This window comes from Capra hircus, chromosome 6 (assembly GCF_001704415.2).
Source record: "Capra hircus breed San Clemente chromosome 6, ASM170441v1, whole genome shotgun sequence".
Lineage (NCBI taxonomy): Eukaryota > Metazoa > Chordata > Mammalia > Artiodactyla > Bovidae > Capra > Capra hircus.
In genome coordinates, this window is record NC_030813.1 from 22,995,048 (window position 1) to 23,020,355 (window position 25,308).

Here is a 25,308-nt window from a genome sequence, read left to right on the forward strand (position 1 = left end):
CACTACCTTTAAACATTAAAAAAGTCCATAAAGGAAGAAAAACAATTTTTGAGGCTCAAAATAATCTCAAACAATGCATATGCCCCAAATACCAACCCATTTATTTTAAATGTTGATAGAATGACTTCCGTAAAATTTTCTCTAGAATAGAAATGATACTGAATGGGAAAAATTTGCATCGTATTAAATATTCAAAATGTTAAGCAAAGCAGAACTATCAGAAGAGCAGAAGAGGAGGAGAAGGTGAAATATAACGAATTCACTTGCACTATTTGTCTTTCCAGGTTGCTTCTGCAAGAACATTCTTCATGTCAACCTCATTAGTGGCCTATTTCAAGCAAATAGATTCTTCCAGGGCTGCCCTTCTTTGAAAATCTGACAGAGCTTATTTGGAATTATTTTATAAGTGGCTAAGGTAATGGAAAGTCTGTGCAATAGCCAAGTGCATTCATAAGGAAATGAATTATAAACCACAAAGCCCTTGATGTTCCATGCCCATTAGAAGTGTGAAATGAAATGTTTAGAGCTGTATACCTATCACTGTTGATAGTTCCTGCAACCAGGGATTTGATATGAAATATACAGATTGGTATTGTGCTCCAGGTCCTTAGTATAGTAGCATTTATTAATCACTCTGCCAACTTTCATTAGATTGGTAACCATGTAGCTAAGCGCTGTGCTAGGTCCTAAGGATGCGAAGGTAAACAAGACATGGACAGTTTTCATTCTGTCCTCCATTTTTGGTGTCTTATTTTAAGCAAGAGTCAAACTGTCATTAGTGCCTACTGATGAGAGGACAGAGATGAGAAACAGGCAGGAAGGGCAGGGGCCATAATGCAACCTCCACAGCCCTACTCTGCCTGCCTTGTTCCCCAGTCTGTACCCTGAGCATGCTGATGACAAAAAGGCAGAGTGAGGTAAAGACAAGCAATGTAAACAGCTCCTGTCTAGCCAGCAAAGGCAGGGAACAGAACGTTCTAACCCTGTAAGCAGTCATACTAACGAATCAAATCGAAGCTCAGGGAAGAGATGCAGCCTCTTTGCAAATGGATCAAGATAGATTGAGCACTCCTGTCAGCTTAAAAGCACCATTTCATTCTGTTAGCAATAGTTGTGGGTTGCCAATTTTAACAAATTTATCGAATGCAGGTCACCACATTTGAATAGGTATGTGAGGGGTGGCATGGTCACAAACAGAAATAGTCACATCAGCCACATGATATGAAGGTCTTTCATCTGAAAGCAGTTTACTGACTGGCAGACATAGAGCCAGGAGTTGCGGGATTTTGCGGGGAGAAGAGGATGGTGAAGATCTACAAATGGTCAGGCAGCACACGTGGAGTCACAGAGGTGGTTACGGCATACTTGGGAGATTGGTGGTGATTGGAAGTTGCAAAGTACATATCTGCATGAAGGAAAATAGTACAGAAATTCTAATTCAATGGAAATATCAATGAATGCTTTGGCTTCTTAAGGAGAAAACATTAATTTTCTTTCCAGTTTGTAATGGAAACTTTTAAGTCTGATAGATGTGTTCCCATAAAAATCTTCTCCCAAACCAGGAAATCTCACTATAAATTACATTTTCTACTTCTAAGGAACTTAATTTTTATTTAGGTAGAATACAAACTGCTTTGATTTGCATATTTATCCTTTTTGATGCAAATAAGAATGTTTCTGTTCTTGAAATGTTTCTTATTAAGGGAGTTGGGACATTCAGAGAATGACAGCAGTTGGTTTATGGAATTCTGTGGCATTAGAGCTTGAGTTCATTATAATGAGTGTTTAGCGAAGTCTCCACTCCACTACTGGGCAGGCAGGTCTGTCTTCCTCTTGAACCAGGCAGGCAACATTTACTGAATACCTACTGCTTACAGAGCACTGAACTGGGGGCTAATTTCTTCCCATAGGATTTCATGTGGGCTCACTATTTGACTTTACTTTTTGAACATCTGTATTCAATAAAAAAGGATATTAGTGTAGACATTAATGATGTCCCTAGTAATTTTTCTTTTGTGTCAAAGGGAAGTGGTTTGGGGACTTCCCTGGTGGTCCAGTGGTTAGGGACATTGATTTTTATCCCTGGTTGAGGAACTAAGATCCCACAAGTTGCAAGGCCAAAAAAAAAAGAAAAGCAAAGAAAAGTGGTTTGGGTTGTTAGGAAGTCACTGCTATCCACTAGAAGCTGTGATGAGTTTACCTTTTGGTTCTCTGGCTTCTTTTTTTTTTTTTTTTTGGCTTTATATCAGGATATATTGCTGTCCGAATGGGGTCGCAAAGAGTCGGACATGACTGAGCAACTGAACTGAACTGAACTGAATAAGTAACTAGTAAGACCAGGTCACTCTCACTCTCAATAAACATTAAATACTAGTTCTGCCAATAAGGTTCAAACTACAAAAATGCAGATTGAAAATTTCAAAAGGACAGGGTTATTTGAGATTTTCTTGTTTCTTATGGTAGATCTGTATTGCTATAAACTTCCCTCTTAGAACTGCATTTGCTGCGCCACGTAGATTTTGGAAAGTTGTGTTTTTATTTTCATTGCATTTTATTTTCTGACTTCTTCATTAACACGTTGTTTTTTTTTAGTAGCATGTTGCTTAGCCTCCATATGTTTGTGTTTTTCCCGTTTCTCCCCTGTAATTGATTTCTACTTTCATACCACTGTGGTTGGAAAAAATGCTCGATATAATTTCTATCCTCTTAAACTTGTTGAGACACATTTTGTGGCCTGGCATATATGCTAGTAACATCTATGTCTTAGCCATGACAATCAAAAATGTCTCTAAATATTGCCAAATGTCTCCAAATGTCTCCTGGAAGGCAAATCACCACCAGTTAAGAACTACTACTCTAGGTCAATCGGACTTCTTATTAAAATACAAATTTAACAGAGATTCTAGTATAAAGAGACACAGATTTGATCCCTGTGTTGGGAAGATCCCCCTGGGGGAGGGCATGGCAACCCACTCCAGTATTCTTGCCTGGAGAATCCCCATGGACAGAGGAGCCTGTCAGGCTATAGTCCATAGGGGCGCAAAGAGTTGGACATGACTAAAGTGATTCTTCAGGTACACAAGAGTACTGTACTTTAAGAGGTAAAGACCAGAATTCTCCGTGTAAGCACAGCTTGAACAACTGTTCTTTTGCAGAGCTGCACCAGAACCCTATCCATATCTTACAAATGATACATATGTCCTTCTATCCTGAGAATACCTGTGATATACTAAGTCCTGAAGATTAAGTTTTGGACAAAGTCACTGGGCCAGAGAATAGAATGCAAGGCACTTGATCTAAGGCTTACTTTAATACATGTGCCCTTATCTCTTCACTAATTAGGATAGATAATAATGCTAAAGCTGAAGCTCTGATACTTTGGCCACCTGATTCAAAGAACCAATTCACTGGAAAAGACTCTCATGCCAGGAAAAATTGAGGGCAGGAGGGGAAGAGGATAGCAGAGGATGAGATGGTTGGATGGCATCACTGACTCAGCGGGCATGAGTTTGAGCAAGCTCCAAGTTGATGAAGGACAGGGAAGCCTGGTGTGCCGTAGTCCATGGGGTTCAAACAGCCAGACATAACTTAGTGACTGAATAATAACAATGAGATAGAAGCCATTCCATTCTGTCACATTTACAATGATATGGATTAATTTTCCTGAGTGATTCTACAAGGCTTTTTTTTTTTTTCTTCTCTGCTTGCATTTCAATTGCATTGGACGTGATCAATTTCAAGTACAAGTGAATTGCAAGTGGAAAATTTCTGAGCAACTGAGTTGTACTTGACATTTTAGGGTCCCAGTAGCTGAGTAGCTCTCAAAAAGGTCATATACAACTTTGTTGCACTGTAAAATGCCAAGGGCAACTCAGTAGCAATTGAGAATTGAAAGGGAAATTATATTCTACCCCAAATCAGCAACACAGACTCTGAAGAATGATCTTGGTTTTATTAATTGTGTGAGGGGAAAATGGGAAATTGTTCATTGACATTGAAAAATTTTCCACAATAGGCAGTCATCTCTTTGCATGATTTATGGATACAGTTTTATTACCAATCTATCTATACTATGAAAAGATCTCACTTTGTTTCCTTGATTAGTCTTAAATCAAGAATTCTGTCACTAAGGATTGTAAATCCTTGTCAATTCCTCTATATTCTTGAAGCTTAATGAATCTGATCCTTTTCAACGTTATAGGGCGCAAAAGATGGAAAGAATACGGCATTTAGAAGCAGGCAGACTCTAAAAATTTTCATTAAGAAAAATGAGTTATTCTTTTTTGGTTGTTAACATAAAATTAGGTTTAGTATAATAAGAATAGAATTTTAAAAACCCAGGAACATATCTCTTGATAAAACGAACCATGGATTCAATTTTGTATTAATAAGCTACATTTCTGTGGACGGGATAGTGGTGACGGTGGAAACAGATTTTCTGACTGATATGTTATGCTGCATGAAAGAAGTTAGAATGCTTAGTTGTAAGTGAATATTCTAGAAGTTTGTCCCATTATGTATGGGCTCCCCTCTTCAAACAGGAGTACTTAGCATGCTTAGTTTAAAACGGGAAATTTAGAAATTAGTAGATTGGTATATTCTTCTGATCATCCTCTGTAGTGCTAGTGATGTCTCCTGTTCTACCCACATTGATGTGATTCTTGTCACTTTTGTCATTTATTTGTACTTGCTTCTGTGCTCCGTCAGTTAAGTTGTGTCTGACTCTTTGTGACCCCATTCTGTCAGGCTCCTCAGTCCATGGGATTCTCCAGGGAAAATTACTAGAGCAGGTTTCCAAGCCCGGCCCCCCTCCCCACCGGGAGATCTTCCTGATCCATGGATCGAACCCATGTTTCTTGCATCTCTGCGTTGGCAGGTGGCTTCTTTACCACTTGAGACACCTGGGAAGTCCAAACAATCCTTAAGGTACATATTATTTCTGCTCCCAACTTACAATGAGGAATTTGAATCTCAGATATATGAAGTTTTTTGCTTAGGTAATATCAGGTGAATCTGAATCCTACCTTCAAAGAAGTATTGGGAAAACCCAACTTTCCTCCTGTGTGTCTCCTCCATCTCACACCACTCTCACCCTTCATTTCAGACACTTCTGGTCACCAAATGTGTGGGCTTTCCCCCCCACCAAGTCCTACAACCCTGTATGAATATACCACAACTTCCATCATTCTAATTCAATTCTGAGACTATCTACCTGGACATTGTGTCAGATCAACAGATTAAGAGCTCAGGCCCACAAGCCTGCTTCCATTCTACTGCAGGTGCCAGTCCCGAGGTTTCCTACAACTTCTGTCTGATTTGGTTACAGATTGGAGATTCTTACAACCTCCCTCGGGTTCTATTAAAATGCTGGAGTAGCTCACAGAACTCAGGGAAACACTTATTTCCCAGTTTATTGAAGAATATGATAAAGGATACAGATGAACAGGCAGATAAAGAGATATATAGCGCAAAGTCTGGGAGTCTCTGGCACAAGAGAGTCTGTCCCCATAGCATCTGGGGGCATGTCACCCTTTCTATGTATTTGTCAACCTGGAAGCTCCTGAAAACCCGTAATATCAGCACTGTATGGAGGCTTCCCCACACAGTCATGACTGATCCTTCGTCCACTTTCAGTCCTTCTCCCTTCTCTAGAGAGTGAAAATTTCAAGCTTCTAATCACTTGGATGGGGCTTCCTCAGTGGCTCAGTGGTAAAGAATCTGCCTGCAGTGCAGGAGATGCAGGGGATGTGAGTTCAATTCCTGGGCAAAGAGTCAGACATGACTAAGCAACTAAACACACACACACACACACACACACACACATACACACACACACACACACATTCTATTACCCCACAAAAGCCAACATGATTTTCCTGTATCTCTCTGGTTTATTTGCCTAGTCACTTTGCTATTACTTTCTTGAGTTTTTGAAACAGTAAGCTGGGCATCTGCATTCTTCTTCCATCCCCCACTCCACACCCTTCTCTTTTGGCTACTTTAGCATACCCCGTATGTGCCAACATTATGCTATTGCTTCTGTGCTCTGGCAAGAACTAGAGCAAACTAATAGTCTTCAAATTGAATGGATGGCCTTCTGGGAAATGGTGGATATTCTATTTAATAGAGTTGCCTGAGCTAGGAAAGAAAAAAGGAAGCTGTGCTGAAAGACATTTATCCCATGGAATGCAAAGAACATCAAAAAAGAACTGGATGATGAGGTAATGTTTTCCTAATGTGAGAACAATATGATCAACAATCAATAGCATAAAAGGAGGAGGCCAGCAAGTATATCCCAGGAAAAGAGAAAGGGAAGAAATAATGGAAAGGGACTTTGATGACCTCATTTATAGTTCAGTTTTTGCTACTGCTTTGAAATATAGGGAAAATAATCATACTTGCTTGTATGTACTTAAGTGCAAAACAAAACCAAAATAAATCACATAACAGTGATCCCTGTCTGCATATAACACAAATGCTGTGAAAACAAATTTGATTGTGTAATTGAATGAAAGATTTCCTGTAAATATTGATAGGTGTTGGACTTGGGATGAGTAGGTGAGATAAACAGCCTTTAAATTTCTTAGAAACTCAAGATTTTTAAGATCCTTTAAAGTTCCTGTGTGTCTGTATAAAAGACAAATTGTACCATGGTTATGTAGGGGATTTGAATTATTAATACACAGAAAGAATTTATCATCTGGTTCTTAATAAAACTTTATATAATTAATAAAGCTATGAGTGAGAAGGAGAACCATCCCAATGCTCTTATAGAACATGGAGCTTGGTTGGCAGTCTAAAGCAGGCATTGCTTCTAACCCATTCTTCAGTGAAACAAGGCAGTCCTCTAGGATGAGCAGTTTGTTCTTGGGGAAAGTGAAGAGAAGGACCGTGGCACACCAGGCGCAGTGGGTGGAAGGAGTTTCAGACGCTGGACTGAACACGGGGAGAGCAAGTTCAATAGCGCGTGCTGAGTGGTGAGATTTCCGTCTCCTTCCCAGACTCTGATCTCAGAGCACTGGCAAGCAGGTATATAAATTAGGTTACAATTAGCTGGAATTTATTCTAGATATTGAAAAACAGGAGACTAGATCTACCAAAACTTACACTTTGGGATAATTCAGTGAAAAGGCTGGTTACGTCACTGCCCTACAGCGCAGTCCATAAGTGAGCAGGGAAAGCTTCCATCTAGGCCTTGGTGCCTCATGCTTCAGCATGAAAGCACAGTAAGGAAGAGCCACCTGGCTCATGGAGGTGTCGAGAGTTCCAGGCCAAACCGACAAACAACAGGCAAAGGTGATACAGATGATATGAGCGCCAAAGAGAAATCAATATCACAGAAATTTATCAATTAGAATCAAAGCAAAGTGAGAGAAAAGCCATGACAAAGAAACTAAACTTCATTGCCCCCACTACCAGTAAACAAAGAGAAATGAATGATGCAGAAAAAATAGAACACAAGAATGAATTCATGGAAAACAAGAATATGACAGTTGGCAGAAGGGCGAGAAGATAAAGGGCCAAGAGTAGAGAAACACAACATGGTCTTTGTGGTCCAGAGAACTCCCTAAAGATTGAGATGCGGAAGATGATGTACCTGCTCAGAAATTTCTAGGATACAACCAAATTCTTTCATTAAATTATGTCTATCTTCTCTCTTAAAAAAAAAAAAATGTATTGGGATTTAACAACTTTGTCAAAGAGCTAGTACATTGACCCTCAGGTTCTACAGGAAATTAGTTCCGTGACCTCTTTCCTCCATACCAAAATCTGCAGATGCTCAAGTCTCTTTTGGGCTTCCCTAGCAGCTCAGATGGTACAGTCTTCCTACAATGCAGAAGACTGGGGTTCGATCCCTGGCTTGGGAAGGTCCCCTGGAGAAGGGAATGGCTACCCTCTCTAGTATCCTTGCTTGGAGAATTCCACGGACAGAGGAGCCTGTTGCAACAGTCCGTGGGGTTGCAAAGAGCTGGACACGACTGAGAGACTAACACTTTCACTTTTCAAATCTCTTTTATAAAGTGCTACAGTATTTGTCTATAACCTATGTACATTCTCTTGTCTACTGCGAATCACCTCTAGATTACTTATAATACCTAATATAATGTAAATGCTATATAATTAGCTGAAAATACAATATAAATGCTATGTAAGCAGTTGCCCTGGAGGCAAACTCAAGCTTTGCTTTGTGGTACTTTCTGGAATTTTCTCTTATTGAATATTTTTGAGGTGCAGTTGGTTGAATCCTTAGACGTGGAATCTGCTGATATGAAGGCCTGTGTGTAATATCCTAGAGCCACTATGTTAGACAATGTGAAAAATTCTAATTACAACTTATCCCTTGCCTTAATAATCAAATAATTGTTCCAGCTGACATTTTATTTTAGCTGAAATCTTTATTAATTTGTTATTGGTTTCTATTTTTTTAATAGTGTCTTAAACATTATCAGCACATCACTGTTAAGTAGGTGTAAACTATAATGGAAAAACTTGCTCAATTTTCTTATACAAATCTCTCAGTACATACTACTTACACAATAGAATGGTTTCTTTGGCACATACTGATCACAGATGAATAACTGTGTTCTTTTTGAGCGAATCTGTGGTATATATTTAAATGCTCTGCGTGTGTAGTTCGTTTAGACTATCTGAATGTATAATATATTGCCTCTCATCTTTAGTTGTCACCCAAACATTTTGATTAATCCCAAATATTTTATTCAAAAATCTCTAATAAAAGGTCAAATTGAACTATATATTTATTTGGATAGCTGTTGCTTAGAACACCTCAAGGATGGAAACAATGGTTTACTTCACATTTTCAGTCCCTAGGGTGATATCTAACCCCAAAAGTGGGGTTAAGTACATGCGTCTATGATACACTGATGAATAAAAGTCATGTCTTAGACACCAGTGACTCATGGAATGCACCAAACCAGAGTGCACAAGAATGTTAGGAAATAATAGCAAAGTCAGCAGCAGCAGCAGCAGCAGGGTGGTATCTAAGCCCAAAAGTGGGGTCAAGTACATGCGTCTGTGATACACTGATGAATAAAAGTCATGTCTTAGACACCAGTGACTCATGGAATGCACCAAACCAGAGTGCACCAGAATGTGAGGAAATAATAGCAAAGTCAACACATCTTATTGGGGTTATAGATATAAGAAAGCTCTAAGGATTTTTTATGTTTTTTATATTTAGATTTAACTGAGAATGACAAAGAATTGAAATCTAAAATGAAGCAAAAATTCTATCATGGATGCAGTGAATCTTAATCATTGCGGGTGAAGTACAGTTATCAAAGACACTTGCATTGCATATCTAAGATTCTAGTATTCAAAATTGTTTAGATTTTTTGAAGTTATTGTGAATGGAAGAGGGGCAAAAGTAAAGTATCTACATTTTTCTTGTGGTGCATGTTATTCATGGGAATTGAGCTTCCTCATAGAATTATGAGAGAAGCACCAAACAGTATTTCTTTGCACATACTATGGTTTCATAGTCAAAACTATCCTTCTTAATGAACAATTACAAACCAGAACCCCACACATTGTCCTTATTTTCTTTATCCGTTGTGTGTTTAAATTAAAAAATGGGCCAACACAACTTAACTATGACTCTAAAACATACTTTTAATCTTCGAGGTTTTAGATCCTACCAAAAGACAGGACAGTCTCCAAAAACACATACACAAACAAACAGTAACAGCAATAATGAAACAGATTACCTTGCGCTATGTAAGGTGTAGTTTCCTCTTTCGGAGGGATGTTTGTGGGCCGTGGTGTGGGGGCAGGAGGTCTGTTCATAATGAATGAGCGACTTCCAACTTTTTTCTTTATACTCCTGCTGGCCAGTATTGTGTCATATTCACTGTCATCAATCTCAGCGAAAGTGTATGGGTCTTCCTCCTCTTCCCGGTCCTCTCCATCTTCTTTCTTTTCTTCTTCGGAATCACTTCCTGTTTCATACCTTGCACTGAAATCACACCAACTTTGACTTCTCTCCATTTGGCCTTCCAGCAATTTCCCTGCTTATAAAATATTTGAATGGTAATTATTTATATTTTATACAATATTATTGGTGTCCATTTGTCAGTTGCTTGAATTTCCAACCCCCCGAATAATTTGTATATTACTCTATAAATTCCAAAACGAGAAAAGCAAATCATGTAATTTACTAACATATTCTCCTTCAGTCTGTAATTGTTAACTTCATAGAATAAGTTTATTAAAGGCATGGCATTCTTTGAAAACATACAAATAGGCATATAACTACTTTCCACATAGATTATGAATGATTTAACATCAGGAAATCAAATCATAAAACTAAGCCTCAAATATCAAATACTTTGAAAGCTTGTGTTTCTCAAGCCTAGTGTTCTCAATTTTTTTTTTTTTAAATTTGAAGTCATTTTACCTTTTATGGGGATTGAACCAGGTATTTTGTCTAAAATAGATTTCTCTGAAAATGACAGAGGAGAATAGCCAAAAGCACCATTGTTTAGCTTCTTATACCAAGTCTCAGTCTGGCTCTCTTGATTTTTATACGCCAACATGAACCTCATTCCTTGATAAAGGATATTGAAAGTAGGGTTCATGAAATAAAAGATGGCATAGAAAATCAATGGCTTGAAGATTAATTTTCCAAGAATTAATATTTTATGGTTAATAAAGAGTCTTTATTCAGTAGCCTTTTATGGTTTTCATATTCAGAAAAATCTTTACATATTTTTATAAGAACATATTAAAATATTCTAGCAGCAGTTTATTTGGAAGACAAAGATACTATATACTGTGATCAATTAATAAGTTGAAGAGAATTTTGATGGCTCTCTCTGCCAGACGATGAGAAAAATCCTTTAACTGTGTCCTTTTGACAGGTGTTAAAGTATTAATGAAAACAATAAAAATGGAGATTATTTCAGTTATTGACTGAAAAACTGTCAATTCTCTATGTTGTTCTGAGATTCATGCTCATGAACTAAGGAAGAATTAGTCTCCTTTCTGTTTAGTAAGAATCTGATCAAAATTTTTTAGCTTACTTAATGGATATTTTAGTGGGAAAACTTAGGAGGTAGGAACAAAGACAAATGGTTACGAGCAGAATAAAAAGGTATTATTATAAGAAGATTCAACAATTGTTTTCGGTAGGCTTATGAGGAGAAACCAAAGGAGAGCCCGAGATCACCTGCCTGCCGAGTTTTAGCTTATTTCAGTTAGTTTAACCCAAGAAGTATGAATGCTAACATGCCTGGCATTAACTTTAAAATCTCCAAGACTTTCCTTTTCCGTTGTGAAGAATATGGTTTTGAGATTCTGACTTCATGACTTCTGTTTCACTGACAGTATCCTAGGTGAAACCAGATTAAGTGTGTGGGAAACACATGTACAGTGTTTCATTTTTAGCAGAATGTGTCAACTATCTTACTTTTATGAACTGATTTCCTGAGCTGTTAACTCTCTTTGTTTCTCCACCTACCTCTTTTCTCAACTCTTTCTAAAGTTGGTCTTGTGCTAGAAAGAAAACATTTCGCTTTTCATTTCCCAGTGTATCAGATTATACTTATCATGTTGGAGTTGGATCTGAGTTTTCTCAACTCAGACTGTACACTAGTAAATATTGATTAAAATATACCACTCCTATAATCCAATTTTTGAAATAATTGGGAAAGAATGTAGAACAAAGATAAGAATCTTAAAAGCCCAGGAAACCTGTCCATGGAAGAATTTGACACATTCTAATTACAAGCTCTAGGGTCTTGGATCTAAGTCAAAGTGAAAGTCACTCAGTTGTGTCCAACTCTTTGCAACCCTATGGACTATACCGTCCATGGAATTCTCCAGGACAGAATACTGGAGGGGGTAGCTATTTCTTTCTTCGGGGGATCTTCCTAACCCAGGGATTGAAACCAGGTCTCCTGCATTGCAGGTGGATTCTTTACCAGCTAAGCCAGCAGGGAAGCCCAAGAATACTGGAGTGGGTAGCCTATCCCTTCTCCAGCAGATCTTCCTGACCCAGGAATCGAACCGGGGTCTCCTGCATTGCAGGTGGATTCCTTACCAGCTGAGCTATCAGGGAAGCCCAAATCAAGGGGGGATCATAATGATGGTTGCCTTGAAAGTTTGCTGTGAAGATACAAAGAGACAGGATGTCAGTTATAAACTGAAAAGTGTTCTATGTGACTGTTTTCTCCAATGAATATATTCATGAATCCATCATAAGGAATTTGATGCTTGGGGCATTCATGACGTGGCTTCTCTTTACCAGTGGTTTGAAGGCAGGGAAAAACTTGTACAGAACAATTCCTGAAGCTATCATTAGCTAAAGTCAAAGAACATATACAGTCTCCAGCGAAAAATAAGTGGGAGCTTCTAGTCTTACCTTCAAAGACCTCAATCAAAGAATTTTAAGAAAAAATACTGGCATTTTACTTTCAATTCACCTCCAATATTAGCCCCATGAAAAAATATGATATTAAAATTGTGCTCAGTCACTTCATTGTGTCCGACTCTGCAAACCCAGGGACTGTATGTAGCCTGCCAGGCTCTCTCTCCGTGGGATTTCCAGGCATGAATACTGGAAAGGGCTGCCATTTCCCACTGTAATTAAAAGTAACACTGCATTGAAAATGTAATAATATTGTTTTTAAATCACAGGAGTGAGTTTTTGTATGATGTTGCTTTTTATATTTAGTACTTTTCAGAAGATATATTAGCCACCATTATACTTGTGGTCCTAGGTATCTGGTGAAAATTACTCTGTGTGGAATAATTTTTAACCTCCTAACCAACATATCATATATGGAAATGCACATTAGAAAAAACAGGATTTAAAATTTTATTTAAATTATTTAGCTCCTTTTAAAAAGTAGCTAAAAGTTAACTCCTTTAATAGCTTTAACCTGATATAAGACAACCTTGTTTTCTTAATAACTGATTTTAATAACTACATAAAACTATTCACATCTATAAAAGTGAGAAAAAATACACCAAAACTTTGTTGTCAGGGCTTTATTCAGAGGGGTTGCAAAGAGTCAGACATGGCCGAGTGACTGGGCATGCATGCAAGCAAGCACATACTAATTTACATCTCTCCCTCCACTCCCAGTATTGATATACCTACATCCTTGATCTATCTCAGCAGTCTACAAGAGCTCAGCACATAGTAGGTAATCAATATGTGTTTGTCGAATGAGAGAATGAATCAAGAAAGTACCCACTAGGTTTCCCATACTTTTCATTAAGAAGTACTTTCCATCTCTTATAAAGTACATAATCTTAGTAAGGGTTTATGTTGATTAACTTGAACCTTTATAGAGATAATGCCTTCAAGAACACAAATGCTGAATTTCATGGTTTCAAAATTCACTTTTTAAAAATAGTCTTTAAAGACTTTACAGCCTTCTAGGATTGACAACTCAAGTACAGTGACAAATGGGGCTTTAATAATAGATGCTTCTTTCATCCTTATTAAATTTTCTTTGTAAGAATATTTTATGAATTTGGAAAGTAAACACGAAAGAGTGATCAGTAAAGTGGGTGGTAATTAGTGACTGTAGGAGTGAGCAGGAGAGTCTGCCAGGCTGGGGAACATTCCAGGAAGAGAAGCCTGCCATGGAAGCTCCTGGGGATGCTTCCTGCCCTTCACCCCCACTCGCACTCCCGCCTCTGCTGCTACACAGCTTCGTTCCCGCATCTGGGAACAATGCTATCACAGTCTTTTAACTGTTCTTCCACTTTAGCGAGACAGAGTGCTTTTAGACTTTGGTCTCAATGCACGGTGTGATAAACCCTTTACCACTTGCTTCCCCTGCAGCTCCCCACTGAGTGACTGTGCCCAAGCTCATTTTCAAATCTGCAACACATTAGCCTTTCTCTTTTGCCAGAAAACTAAGAGTATTTTTAAAACCCAAAGTTGTCATTTACTTTTCCACATGACGCTTGAGGTTCGTTTTATGTGAAGAGCGACAAACTCCTTCCAAATTTTATTTCTTTACTTACAGAAAGCTTTGTAATGAGACTTCTTGCCTGGAAGGAAAAAGAAAGAGAGAGAGGGAGGGAGAGGGGAAGAAGAGGAGTGAGGGGTAAGGAAAGGTAGAGAGAGAAGGACTAAAGGAGGAAAGAAGGGAGGGAGGGAGGGAGGAAGGGAGTTAGTGGCAGGTACCTCTTAGCTGATTTCTCAGGTCTTAGTTATTAAAGAACAGGAGGAAAGTTCCTCTTGGTTTTAAATGATGACCTTTGTATAGCTTCACCACTGCTGTACTATATGCTGTGTAAGCGTGTCAAAGTTTCAAAGTTGTTTTAAACTTAAACTTACCTTGTACTGGGAAGTGAGGTTTTTCTGGTTGGAAGGCAGTGGTTACAGGTCGTGGTGGGGGGAGAGGTGGTCTGGGGCACACCAGGGGCTCTTGGGAATTATCTTCAGGGTTGTCTCCAGGAATGAACACATACAAGTCATCGTACTGGTTCTCACTTTCACTGTCAACCTCTGGAGGGCTGTGCTCTGCCTCCATGCCTGATTCATGCTCTTTTTCTTCCTCTGCCATTTCATTCCCTTTGGCTTCTTCTGCCTTCTGCCTGTAAGGCCAGCTTTTATGGTGGAGAGCTGGGCTCTGTACGGCTGTTTATGACAAAGATTGTAGGATTTCATTTAAACACTCCATCTGGAGGCAGTTAATGTTTCGTAACTTGGTACAGAAGGGGTGGTAATGTTAATTAAACTTTTATGAACTGATACAGGGGAAAGCTAACAAACGTGTAGTTTTGGTGAATAGCCATTATTGAGCTTTTAAAATATTTACCGAGAGAGCTCCATTACATCCCGCTACTTCAGTTTATGACACTCTCATACACAATATGTAATATTCTGATATTACATATATAATAATATTTCAATTCTCTCAAGTTATTGTTTGAGCAGATTCAGTATATGACTGTATTACCATATTTTTAGTAGACAACAATATAACCAACCTAACAAGTAATAAGTAAGTGATGGAAAAGGTAAAGACAAGGAACAAAAATCTTGTCTTGCTTATAAATACTGTGATCAAATGAGTCTGTGATTCTTATTTAGTTATTAATTAACATTTATCACCAGATGACATCTTAATTCTTAAAAATACTATTTGATAAAGTGTGGCTATTTTTCCACTGGGAAGGCATCTAAATTACCAACAATAGGTAAACATTTTTTCTACTTTAAAAAAAATTTCTACTTTTTAAAATTAAAAAAAAAATTAATCAGAGGATAATGCTTCACAATGTTGTGCTGGTTCCTGCTGTAGAACAACTGTGAATAAGCTATAAATGTATACATATCCCCTCACTCCTGAGCCTCCCTCCCACCCCCTTGTCCCATCCTTCTAGGTTATCACAGAGCACTGAGCTGAGTAGGTAAATATTGTTAAGGCTCAGTTCTCTCACCAAAAAAATCTATTCTATCTTGAAATTTAACCAAATGATTCAGGCAAATTTCCTCTACTCTAAGAATCATGATTCCTTTATTTGTGTTTACACTGTACACAGTAAATGCTCTCTAGCTACTCAGGAAGAAAATAGAAAAATATATAATGCAATAACTTTAAATTTTAAAACTTGTGGTTGATATTTTCTTTATAGAAATTCTGCTCTAAGTAAAGTATTCACAAAAATTTGAAATGAACTTTGGAATCTATACTGGAGGGAAAGGGCGAATTGGGGTCATGAGTGCAATAGAAAAGCAAATAACTGTTGTTTCAAAGTTTTGTTAAACTAAAACACAGCTAAAGAAGACAAATGGCAGAGTACAGACAAAGAGGAATTTTTTTTTATACGAAGAGTTACACCGTAGACATTTTTTAGCAACAGGAGAAAAAAATCAGTCATGTGGGAAAATCATGTCCATGATGGTACTACGCATTTCTACATGAATTTTATTTTTAATTTCTCTCATTTTTCATGTGGGAAAGAAAAAAGGTCTAGCTGCCAGTATTAGAACTGCAACCAAGATTCCTTAACTATCAGCTGGGGCAGAGCAGACGGTGTTTTGTTCTTGCGCAGATCTCTGCACAGACCTCATTCATCTTTCTGCCTCTAACCCCAAACACAGCCTGAAATAAAGTAGTTTCTAGATATGCTGATGGAGTAAATGATGGAGTGGCTGAAAAGAAATCATTGCTCAGGCTAGCAAAAGGACTCCACTGTTCCTGTCTGGGCAAATCGATCATCAACTTAGAATCACATTCATGCTATACGCAATTCCTTCCAGCTACCTTTATGTTAACATGCTCAGTATGTATTCTATTTTATGGAAACACTGTCTAAGCAACAGGGTCTCCTTGTGAAAGAAAGTGAAGTCGCTCAGTCGTGTCTGACTCTTTGTGACCCTGTGGACTGTAGCCTACCAGGCTCCACTATCCATGGGATTCTCCAGGCAAGAATACTGGAGTGGGTTGCCATTTCCTTCTCCAGGGGATCTTCCCGACCCAGGGATTGAACCTGGGTCTCCCGCATTGGAGGCAGATGCTTTAACCTCTGAGCCACCAGGGTCTCCTTAGTCCTTGTCAAATATGCCCCAACCTGGAATACAGCCCTAGAGAGTCTTATGTGGTGGGTCAGTGGGTTTTAGGAAACTTCACAGAAATGATACCAATGGAAATTTGCTGACTTAGGGTGTTCTATGTTTCACTTCTCTAAGGAAAGAGTCAGAGGCCTGAGTCCAATCACACAGAATTTCATATCGGTGACAGTTTCAGGTCCCAACAGTCTGTAGAAATGAAGTTGTTCTGTACCAATAACTGAAATAATGTCTTCTTATTATAGGTAGTACTTCTGAGAATCAAATGTCATAATAAATACATGGTCATTATCAGTGATGGCATTTACATCACTTTCTTTAACACTAAAATGATAATAAATCATTAAATGATAATAAAATGTATAACTTTAAAATTTGTGCACTGATTGATTACATTATCATTTAGCATGATTTTGTGTTCTGCCCTAGTGTTTGAAGAGTTTACTGATTTTGCCAAAGTATGCTAGCTAAGGAATTGTATTCAATATTATTTGATTTGCAAGTCATCCCATCAATTGAAAAACTGGTAGGCAGTTTTGTGAAGCATCAACTGTGAACTGTTCAAAGTGCAAACAACTTGTGGTAAGAACAGGAGAATTTGGAACATAAGTGTGAATAGTTCCTTCATAAAGTACAGAATATTAGGGGCAAATGGGAAGGCAGCTGTTTCAAGGTTTCTTAACAGAGTACTACTGGCGTTTTAGAGAAGATAATCCTGTGTTTCCTGGGGCATGTCCTGTGTATTGCAGAATATTTAGCAGAATTTTTAGCAAAACTCCCTTCTCAACTCATGACCACAACAAAATCTCCATTCATTGACATGCATTCTCTGTTGGGAGTAGAAAATAGTGCTCCATTAAGAGCCACTGTGTTATTGCGACAATCCAGGGGAGAGCTGATGCCAGAGGGGACAGTGTGGATAAATAACAGTGATAGGGTAAGGAAATACTGGCTGTATTGTGAAGGCAGAGTTCACAGTACTACCATTTTAGTGGAAGTACATTGGAAGTGGGATAGGAGAGAAAGTAAAACAGGGTGACTCCAAGTTTTGGGACTGAATTGAACAAGGAAGAAATCTTCATTTCTTGACATGGCAATGTCAGCAGGTAGAGTAGATCTGGGCATGACTGGGGGCTTTCAGATTTAGAAATGTTGAGTGGGAGATGCCCATCAGACTAGCCCAGTGAGCAAGCAGTTGTGAACCAATGGACTCAGGCATGATGGGTAGAATTATGTACATGGAGGAAGATTCTGAAATAGTCTTCAATCATTATATATAGAACGACATTCTATTACAGCTAGCGGGGACCTTAGAGAGAACTAGTACAAACTTCTCATTTCTTATCGGGGAAAACTAAGGTCTGAAAATAATGTGACTTTGTTTAAAAAAATCGAAAAAACATAGTTATCACAGAACATTTATATTATAATTAAACATAGTTATCACAGTACCTTTTTTGGTAGGAAAGACTGCTGGTTTGATTATTAAACACTGAACTTGTTAGAACTATTTAAATTAGCACGATAATGTAGTAATATTTCTACCAGATGATATGCTTAAAGTCATACCATTAATTAAATGTCTTCCACTGCTCTTCGTGTTTTTCCACACTCTCTTCAGTTTGACTTTACCAGTTACAAATACCTTAATTTAAGTGTTATGTATATATGTAACACAGAGAAGCACTTACTAGGAGAACATGTAGAAAATGAGGTGATACTCTCTTCATAGTGATTTTCTTGCACCTTATCTCTGCTAACTTCTTGGATCTGAAATAAAGGAGTATAATTTTCAATAACATGCATTAATATTAATAAATCTGTATTTTTAATATACCAAATGGAGAACTGATACCTGCAAAAATAAGAATTAGTTTTTAAATTTTAATTTAAATACTTTGATCATATTATATATCTTAGCTATTATATTTGGGCCATCTATAATTTTTTCAATGAAACATGGTATTAAAAAAGTGTAACTAGAACAATGTAACATTCATCAGTTCAGTTCAGTTCAGTTCAGTCGCTCAGTCGTGTCCGACTCTTTGTGAACCCATGAATTGCAGCAAGCCAGGAGATCCAACCAGTCCATTCTGAAGGAGATCAACCCTGAGTGTTGTTTAGAGGGAATGATGCTAAAGCTGAAACTCCAGTACTTTGGCCACCTCGTGAGAAGAGTTGACTCATTGGAAAAGACTCTGATGCTGGGAGGGATTGGGGGCAGGAGGAGAAGGGGACGACAGAGGATGAGATGGCTGGATGGCATCACTGACCCAATGGACGTGAGTCTGAGTGAACTCTGGGAGTTGGTGATGGACAGGGAGGCCTGGTGTGCTGCGATTCATGGGGTCTCAAAGAGTCAGACACGACTGAGCGACTGAACTGAACTGAACTGAACTGAGGCCTCCCTGTCCATCACCTGTCATCCTCTGTCGTCCCCTTTCCCTCCTGTCCTCATTCCCTCCCAGCATCAGAGTCTTTTCCAATGAGTCAACTCTTCGCATGAGGTGGCCAAAGTACTGGAGTTTCAGCTTTAGCATCATTTCTTCCAAAGAACACCCAGGACTAATCTCCTTTAGGATGGACTGGTTGGATCTCCTTGCAGTCCAAGGGACTCTCAAAAGTCTTCTCCAATACCACAGTTCAAAAGCATCAATTCTTCAGTGCTCAGCTTTCTTCACAGTCCAACTCTCACATCCATACATGACTACTGGAAAAACCATAGCCTTGACTAGATGGACCTTTGTTGGCAAAGTAATGTCTCTGCTTTTGAATGTGCCCTCTAGGTTGGTCAAAACTTTCCTTCCAAGGAGAAAACGTCTTTTAATTTCATGGCTGCAATCACCAAATATATTTTAAATGGAGCTTCTTGCAATACTTTTAAGATTCACAGCAATAAATATGAAATTTTTACAACAGATAACTCCTGAATAAAACTGAATCAAACTATTTCATTTAGAAACCATAAATTTTGCTTCCTTTGAACATTTCTGTATCTTTTACCAGTTCAAAAAATAATTACATCAGGGACTAAAATACAGTGAAAGACAGTGAGATTTTAAAGAAGTTTCTTTCAAAATAACAAGGAAACGGAGTAAAGGAATTTATGTTCCTCTTTCATAAATCAGTTTCACTACAATTAGAAGTGGGAATTATTGAGAAAGCATAGGAACCTGCTTTATTTTCTCAGGAATTGCTGTGCTCAGTTGTTCAGTTGTGTCCAAATCTTTGTAGCCCTATAGACTGTAGCCCATCGGGGTCCTCTATCTGTGGGATTCTCTAGGCAAGGATACTGGAGTAAGTTGCCATATCTTTCTCCAGAGGATCCTCCTGACCCAGGGATCAAACCCATGTCTCCTGCATCTCCTGCATTGGCAGGCAGATTCTTTTACCACTGAGCCACCTGGAAGCTGGAATTGCTAGCCTTTGCTTATAATATCTGAAGGAGTCTAAATTACTGGAACACATTGGTGGTTGTAGAGAAAACTAAGTAACTCCAGTGACCGTCCTATTTGTACAAATGCACATTGAGAAAGAGATGGAGCTTGGTTGCATTAACATAGATCACAATTTTTTACCAAGAAATCCAAGTGATTATTCAAACAATTTATGCTTTTTTATTTAAAAAAACTGATGGAAATGATTAGGCCATTGCTCTACACTTGGTATGTCCCTGTAAAATTTAGAAGTGTCCACATTAAAGCATCATTAAACTTATAACAGACTTGGTGTGCGAGGGTATTTGACTTGCATCATGACTTCATCAATTTGGTTTGTTACCCACTTTGGCCAATGAGAGCTCAATGAAATTTATTTTATTTGTTGTTGTTGTTTAATCAGTCATGTCTGACTCTTTGCAACCCCATGGACTGTAGCCTGCCAGGTTCCTCTGTACATGGGATCTCCCAGCCAAAAATACTAGAGTGGGCTGCCATTTCCTACTCCAGGGATCTTCCCAACTCAGGGATGGAACCAGCAGCTTCGCAAGTCTTCTGTACTGCAGGCAGATTCTTTACCATGAGCCACTGGGGAAGCCAGAAGCAGCAGTCTTTGATTTCCATTGAAATCTTGAAACTAAAAAATCTCTTTAATGTTTTTATAGTGAGCTTGATGCAGAAGTTCATTTTCTTTTTTTATTGAAGTATTAGTTGATTTGCAATGTTGAGTTAGTTCCTGGTGTATAGAAAAGTGCCTCTGTTTTTCATATACATATAACATGTGTTTCACATTCTTTTCTATTTAAATCATATTTTCTCCTTTGTGGGCTCAATTGAATGCTAATGTGAAAAGTCATGTAACTTTACTACAGAGATTGACAAGTTGGTTGATGTCTGTATGCTCAGTATTAAAAGCATTGTTGATATGGCCATTTTTTGTTTTCAGTTAGCCTGACCTCTATATTTCACAAAGTAGATCAAGAATCTATTTTTAAAAATCTATAATATTAAAATACACCAAGGGAGTTTATACTAGTTGAGTAACAGGAATGCTTTTCAAAGATTTCAGGATTTATGTGAAATTTCCTTTATCCTATTCACAAACCTAGACACCACAAACTGAAAATCAGTCTCTTAATAAAGAGACTGTGGGCAACTTGGTAGGGGTTTATGTCTGTGTGTGCGTGTGTGTGTGTGTACTGAGGTTGAAACCTAATGGAATAATTTTTACATTATAACTTAAGCTTTATGGCATTTATATACACAAACACAAAAGCCTAAAAGTGTCTTGAAGGAAATGGCTTCCAAATACAAAAAATAGCCAAATTTGATTGAGCACTTCTTTCATAATTATTATGTCAAACTGGTATTTTGTATAATCAGGCTATATAGAAAGCAATTGTTTTCTCAGGAATGAAAGGATCTTTACTTATTTACACTGAAAAAAATTGTGTCTTTCTAGAATTCTTTACACTTACATAATATTTACTTTGGAAAAATGTGTTATATCTAATGACATATTAATAACTGGTAAAATCAAGGATGGCTCAAAAGTACGATGGCATTCTGACATCTAAGCACTTTGATACTTTGTTATGTGGTGCAGAGGACAGAGAGTGGATTTTGAAGTCTAAGCTTTCCTCACACCTTGAGGCCACCTCCAACCAGTCTCCCTAAGGGGTGACACACAGGGCTAACAGCTTCTGGTCTTAGATCCATCAGTTCTAACTACAGTTGTGAATTTCAAGCTTGGGCACCTGACCCTTTTAACCACATTCCAGCCCTATATGATAATACTTGTTTCTAATTCATCACAGTTGTGATTGCATTTGTGAGGTAGCAGCACCTTTACTGAACCAGGGCTTCCTTGGTTTCTCAGAAGGTAAGGAATCCACCTTCAACGCAGGAAGCCTGGATTTGATCCCTGGGTCGTGAAGATCTCCTGGAGAAGGGAATGGCTACCCACTCCAGTATTCTTGCCTGGAGAACTCTATGGACAGAGGAGCCTGGGGAGCTACAGTCCATGGGGTCACAAAGAGTCAGACACAAGTGAGATACTAACACCCTGACTTTCGCTTCATGCATGGTTTGAATTCAGCCATCTTTCACTAAAATGTGAATGATACAACTAAAATCCATTCCTTGCTTAAGGTTGTAGCTGTAAAAGTAAAAATGTTATTGTCATTTACAATTATGGAATCCAAAGTCTGAAAGGAACCTGAACAACTAGTTTATTCTCTTGTTTGTACAATGATACAATGCTGAAACTATGTGTCATAATAAAACTGTAATAACTTGGATATTTATCCAACCAAGTTTGTTTGTAAATGTGGTCTATGCATAGAGAACAGACTTGTGGCTGCTAAGGGGGAGGAGGGTGGCTGAGAGAAGGACTGGGAGTATGGGGTTAGCAGATTCAAGCTACTATATATAGGATGGATAAACAAGGTTCTACTGTATAGCACAGTGACCTATATTCAATATCCTGTTATAAACCATAAAGGGAAAGAATATGAAAAAGAATGTGTATTTATGCATAACTGAGTCACTTTACAGCAGAGATTGGCACAACATTGTAAATCAGCTATACTTCAATAAAAAATATTAAATATAATCTATGGTCTGCACTGCCCAGCCCTCATTATAAACTGGCTTTTTCCTGGTTTCTACACTTGTCCTTCTATTCTTATAGAATGTATCCTGTCTGGGAGATCTTATCACTGCAATGTCTTTAATTTATATCTCTATCATGATGATTTCTAGACATGTAATTTGCTCCAAATTTTTCTGGGGTCTAGATTCTAGGATTCAGCAAAGCATACTAGAATAACTATTCACAGAAGCAAAGGGAAAAACCTGGAGGGAGGAAGAAAAATCAGGAGAGACTATACTTTAGATTAAATATTTGTGTCCCTTCAAAATTCATATGTCAAAATCCTAACCCTCAAAGTGATTGTATTGGGGGTGGAGGTTTTTGAAAAGTAATAAGATCATGAGGATGGGGCTCTGATAAATGGGATTAGTGCCCTGATAAAAGAGACCTCACAAAGATTCCTTATCCCTTCCATCATATGAGGACACAGTGAGAAGATCGCTATGCATGAACCAGGAGGAGGGCCCTCACCAGATACCAGATCTGATGGCACCATGATTTTGGACTTCCCAGCCTCTTGAACTATGAGAAATATGTGTTTGTTGTTTATAAGCCACCCAGCTTATGATATTTTTGTTAGAGCAGCTTGAATGGCCAAAGACAGAGAATTTCAAGTAATCCTTGCTTCACCAAGGGTAACAAAGAAAAGTTCTGAAAACAGTTTCTAAACATTTTAAATCAAGATCATTGGTGACCCTGGGTAGGGAAACTACAATAGAACTGTGTGATTTCATCCCAGATTGAATCTTGGGGAGTAATATGGGAGTGAAGAATGGAGGGCATTATATATACAGAATTTCCTTTTAGGAACTATGATGTGAGAAAGGGTTACAGGACAATACTCCTTAAGACTTGTTTTTCAAACAATGAGTTAAAGATGTTACTGAAAGAGTGCATTACTGCAGGTCTTTTTTCTATTCCTATAATAAAAACAAAAGCATATACCAGACATAAATGTAAAGCTTTGCCACTGACAATTATAAAACCTTGAAATCAGTTTTAGTTTCAACATCCTAAGTTTAAAAAAAGTAAACTTCTGTAAAGGAAACACAAAATACCAGTACGTCAGAAATAGAAATCATTATGGTGTTTTGAATACTCCAATTATATCAAATGTTTTAAAAACATGCTTTAATTTGGAGCAAAACTAAATAGAAGCTAAATAATGGATACATTTACATGTTTCCAAGTTGACAGATTGGAGTCAGTGAAGAGGTAGCCAGGTTTACATTTATGATGACTATTGCTAACAGCCATCTTTTTTTTTTCTTTTTTTTCTGAGCTTTTGATAATTTGAGTGAGGGTCAAAGAGAACCAAATGGAAAAATCCAAGCTGAGTAATAAAAGGTTAGCATTGTCATCATCACAGTTGTTGCACATGTCATTTATCTAAAAACAGAAAAGCAAGTGGTTTCTGAAATCTAAGCCAGAAGCAAACATAACCCCTTAGAGACACAACAATTTCCCCCAAAGATTATACTCTTCAGTTGTTAGATAATAAGTGTTATTTGACAAACGAGACAAAAGACCTCTAAGTTTATATTATCAGAAAATAAGTGTTCTTTGAACAAATTAAATAGAAAGGTTCTTAAAACTTATACTGTAGCTAATCTGTCCCCAATAGGTGTTTATAAGGCTGGAATAATTTCTAGCTTTGACATACAGAATTAGAAGAGTCAATCCTATTGATCAGAGAATTTAAAATATGAAGGATCAACAGTCAGAAAAGATGAATCATAAATTAATGAAGACACAGTAGAAGGGCAAATAAAATTTCTAGCCTCAAACCTTCAGTTTGAAGGCAGGTAAAATTCAGAAGAGGCTCTTCTTTTGGGGAAAAGTTACTAGAGACAAAGCTGTTATTACTAATTATAAATATATAGATTCATATTTTTTTGATGTGGCAACACACCATAATACTCTTAAGTATTTCCATTTTACAGTTTTACATTTAAATTGTGGAATGGAACTAGCAAAACCATCAATATCATTTAGTAGGAGAGCAGTATCTCTTAATCACAGAAATCTGTGAGACACATATGTATCCTCAATAAATAATTTTTCTTATTAAAAGTCATTTTTACCCCATCTCAATTTACTAGCTTCCATTCAAATAAGTTATCAGACCTTTACCATTCCCACTTAGTTTTGATGAGTAAGTACATTGGCAGGATGGATACTTAGATCTTACCTAAATATAGATCAAAGAAACAGACAAATATATATGTTTATGTACCAAAACAACCAAAAGTTATACTAGATTTGATAATTTAATAATAGAACAAACCTATTGAAAGTAAATCTGCAGTGCATTTAAGGTAAAAATAAAATGGAAAACGTTTGTGGTAGGAAAAACAACATTGTTATATATTAAAAAAACATATTTCCCCTATACTGGCATGTAAAATCAAAATAGAAGAGAATCAATAAAACCAGTAAGTTCACTTTGGGAGAAAAACATCATTTTCTTTAGTCCAGAAATCTGAACGCTTTTAACTTGTAATAGTGAAATAAATTTTATTTTGTGGGGGCCCCAACCAAAACACTAAAGGTGCTGCTGCTTCTATTCTAAAATTACTGTAAAAAGAGCTTCATCCTACTTCATTCTGCCACTGAGAAGTGCAAGCATCTTGTAAGGCAGTAGCTTAGCATTTTCACGC

The 25,308-nt window shown here is 37.7% G+C and overlaps 1 protein-coding gene across 2 annotated transcripts in view; it reads right to left on the reverse strand.

Annotated features, from left to right (window-relative positions):
• Positions 1-25,308, reverse strand: part of BANK1 (B-cell scaffold protein with ankyrin repeats 1) — a 331,256-nt gene that overhangs the window by 38,110 nt on the left and 267,838 nt on the right. Inside the window, exons 8-10 of one of the 2 annotated variants that reach the window (XM_018049269.1) lie at positions 18,250-18,328; positions 14,318-14,620; positions 9,729-10,028 (exon numbers count right to left, since the gene is read on the reverse strand). In XM_018049269.1, the coding sequence (XP_017904758.1) occupies positions 9,729-10,028; positions 14,318-14,620; positions 18,250-18,328 (682 nt within the window). Of the gene's footprint in view, positions 1-9,728; positions 10,032-14,317; positions 14,621-18,249; positions 18,329-25,308 lie in introns of both variants that reach the window. The other variant, XM_018049268.1, reaches the window with a different exon arrangement.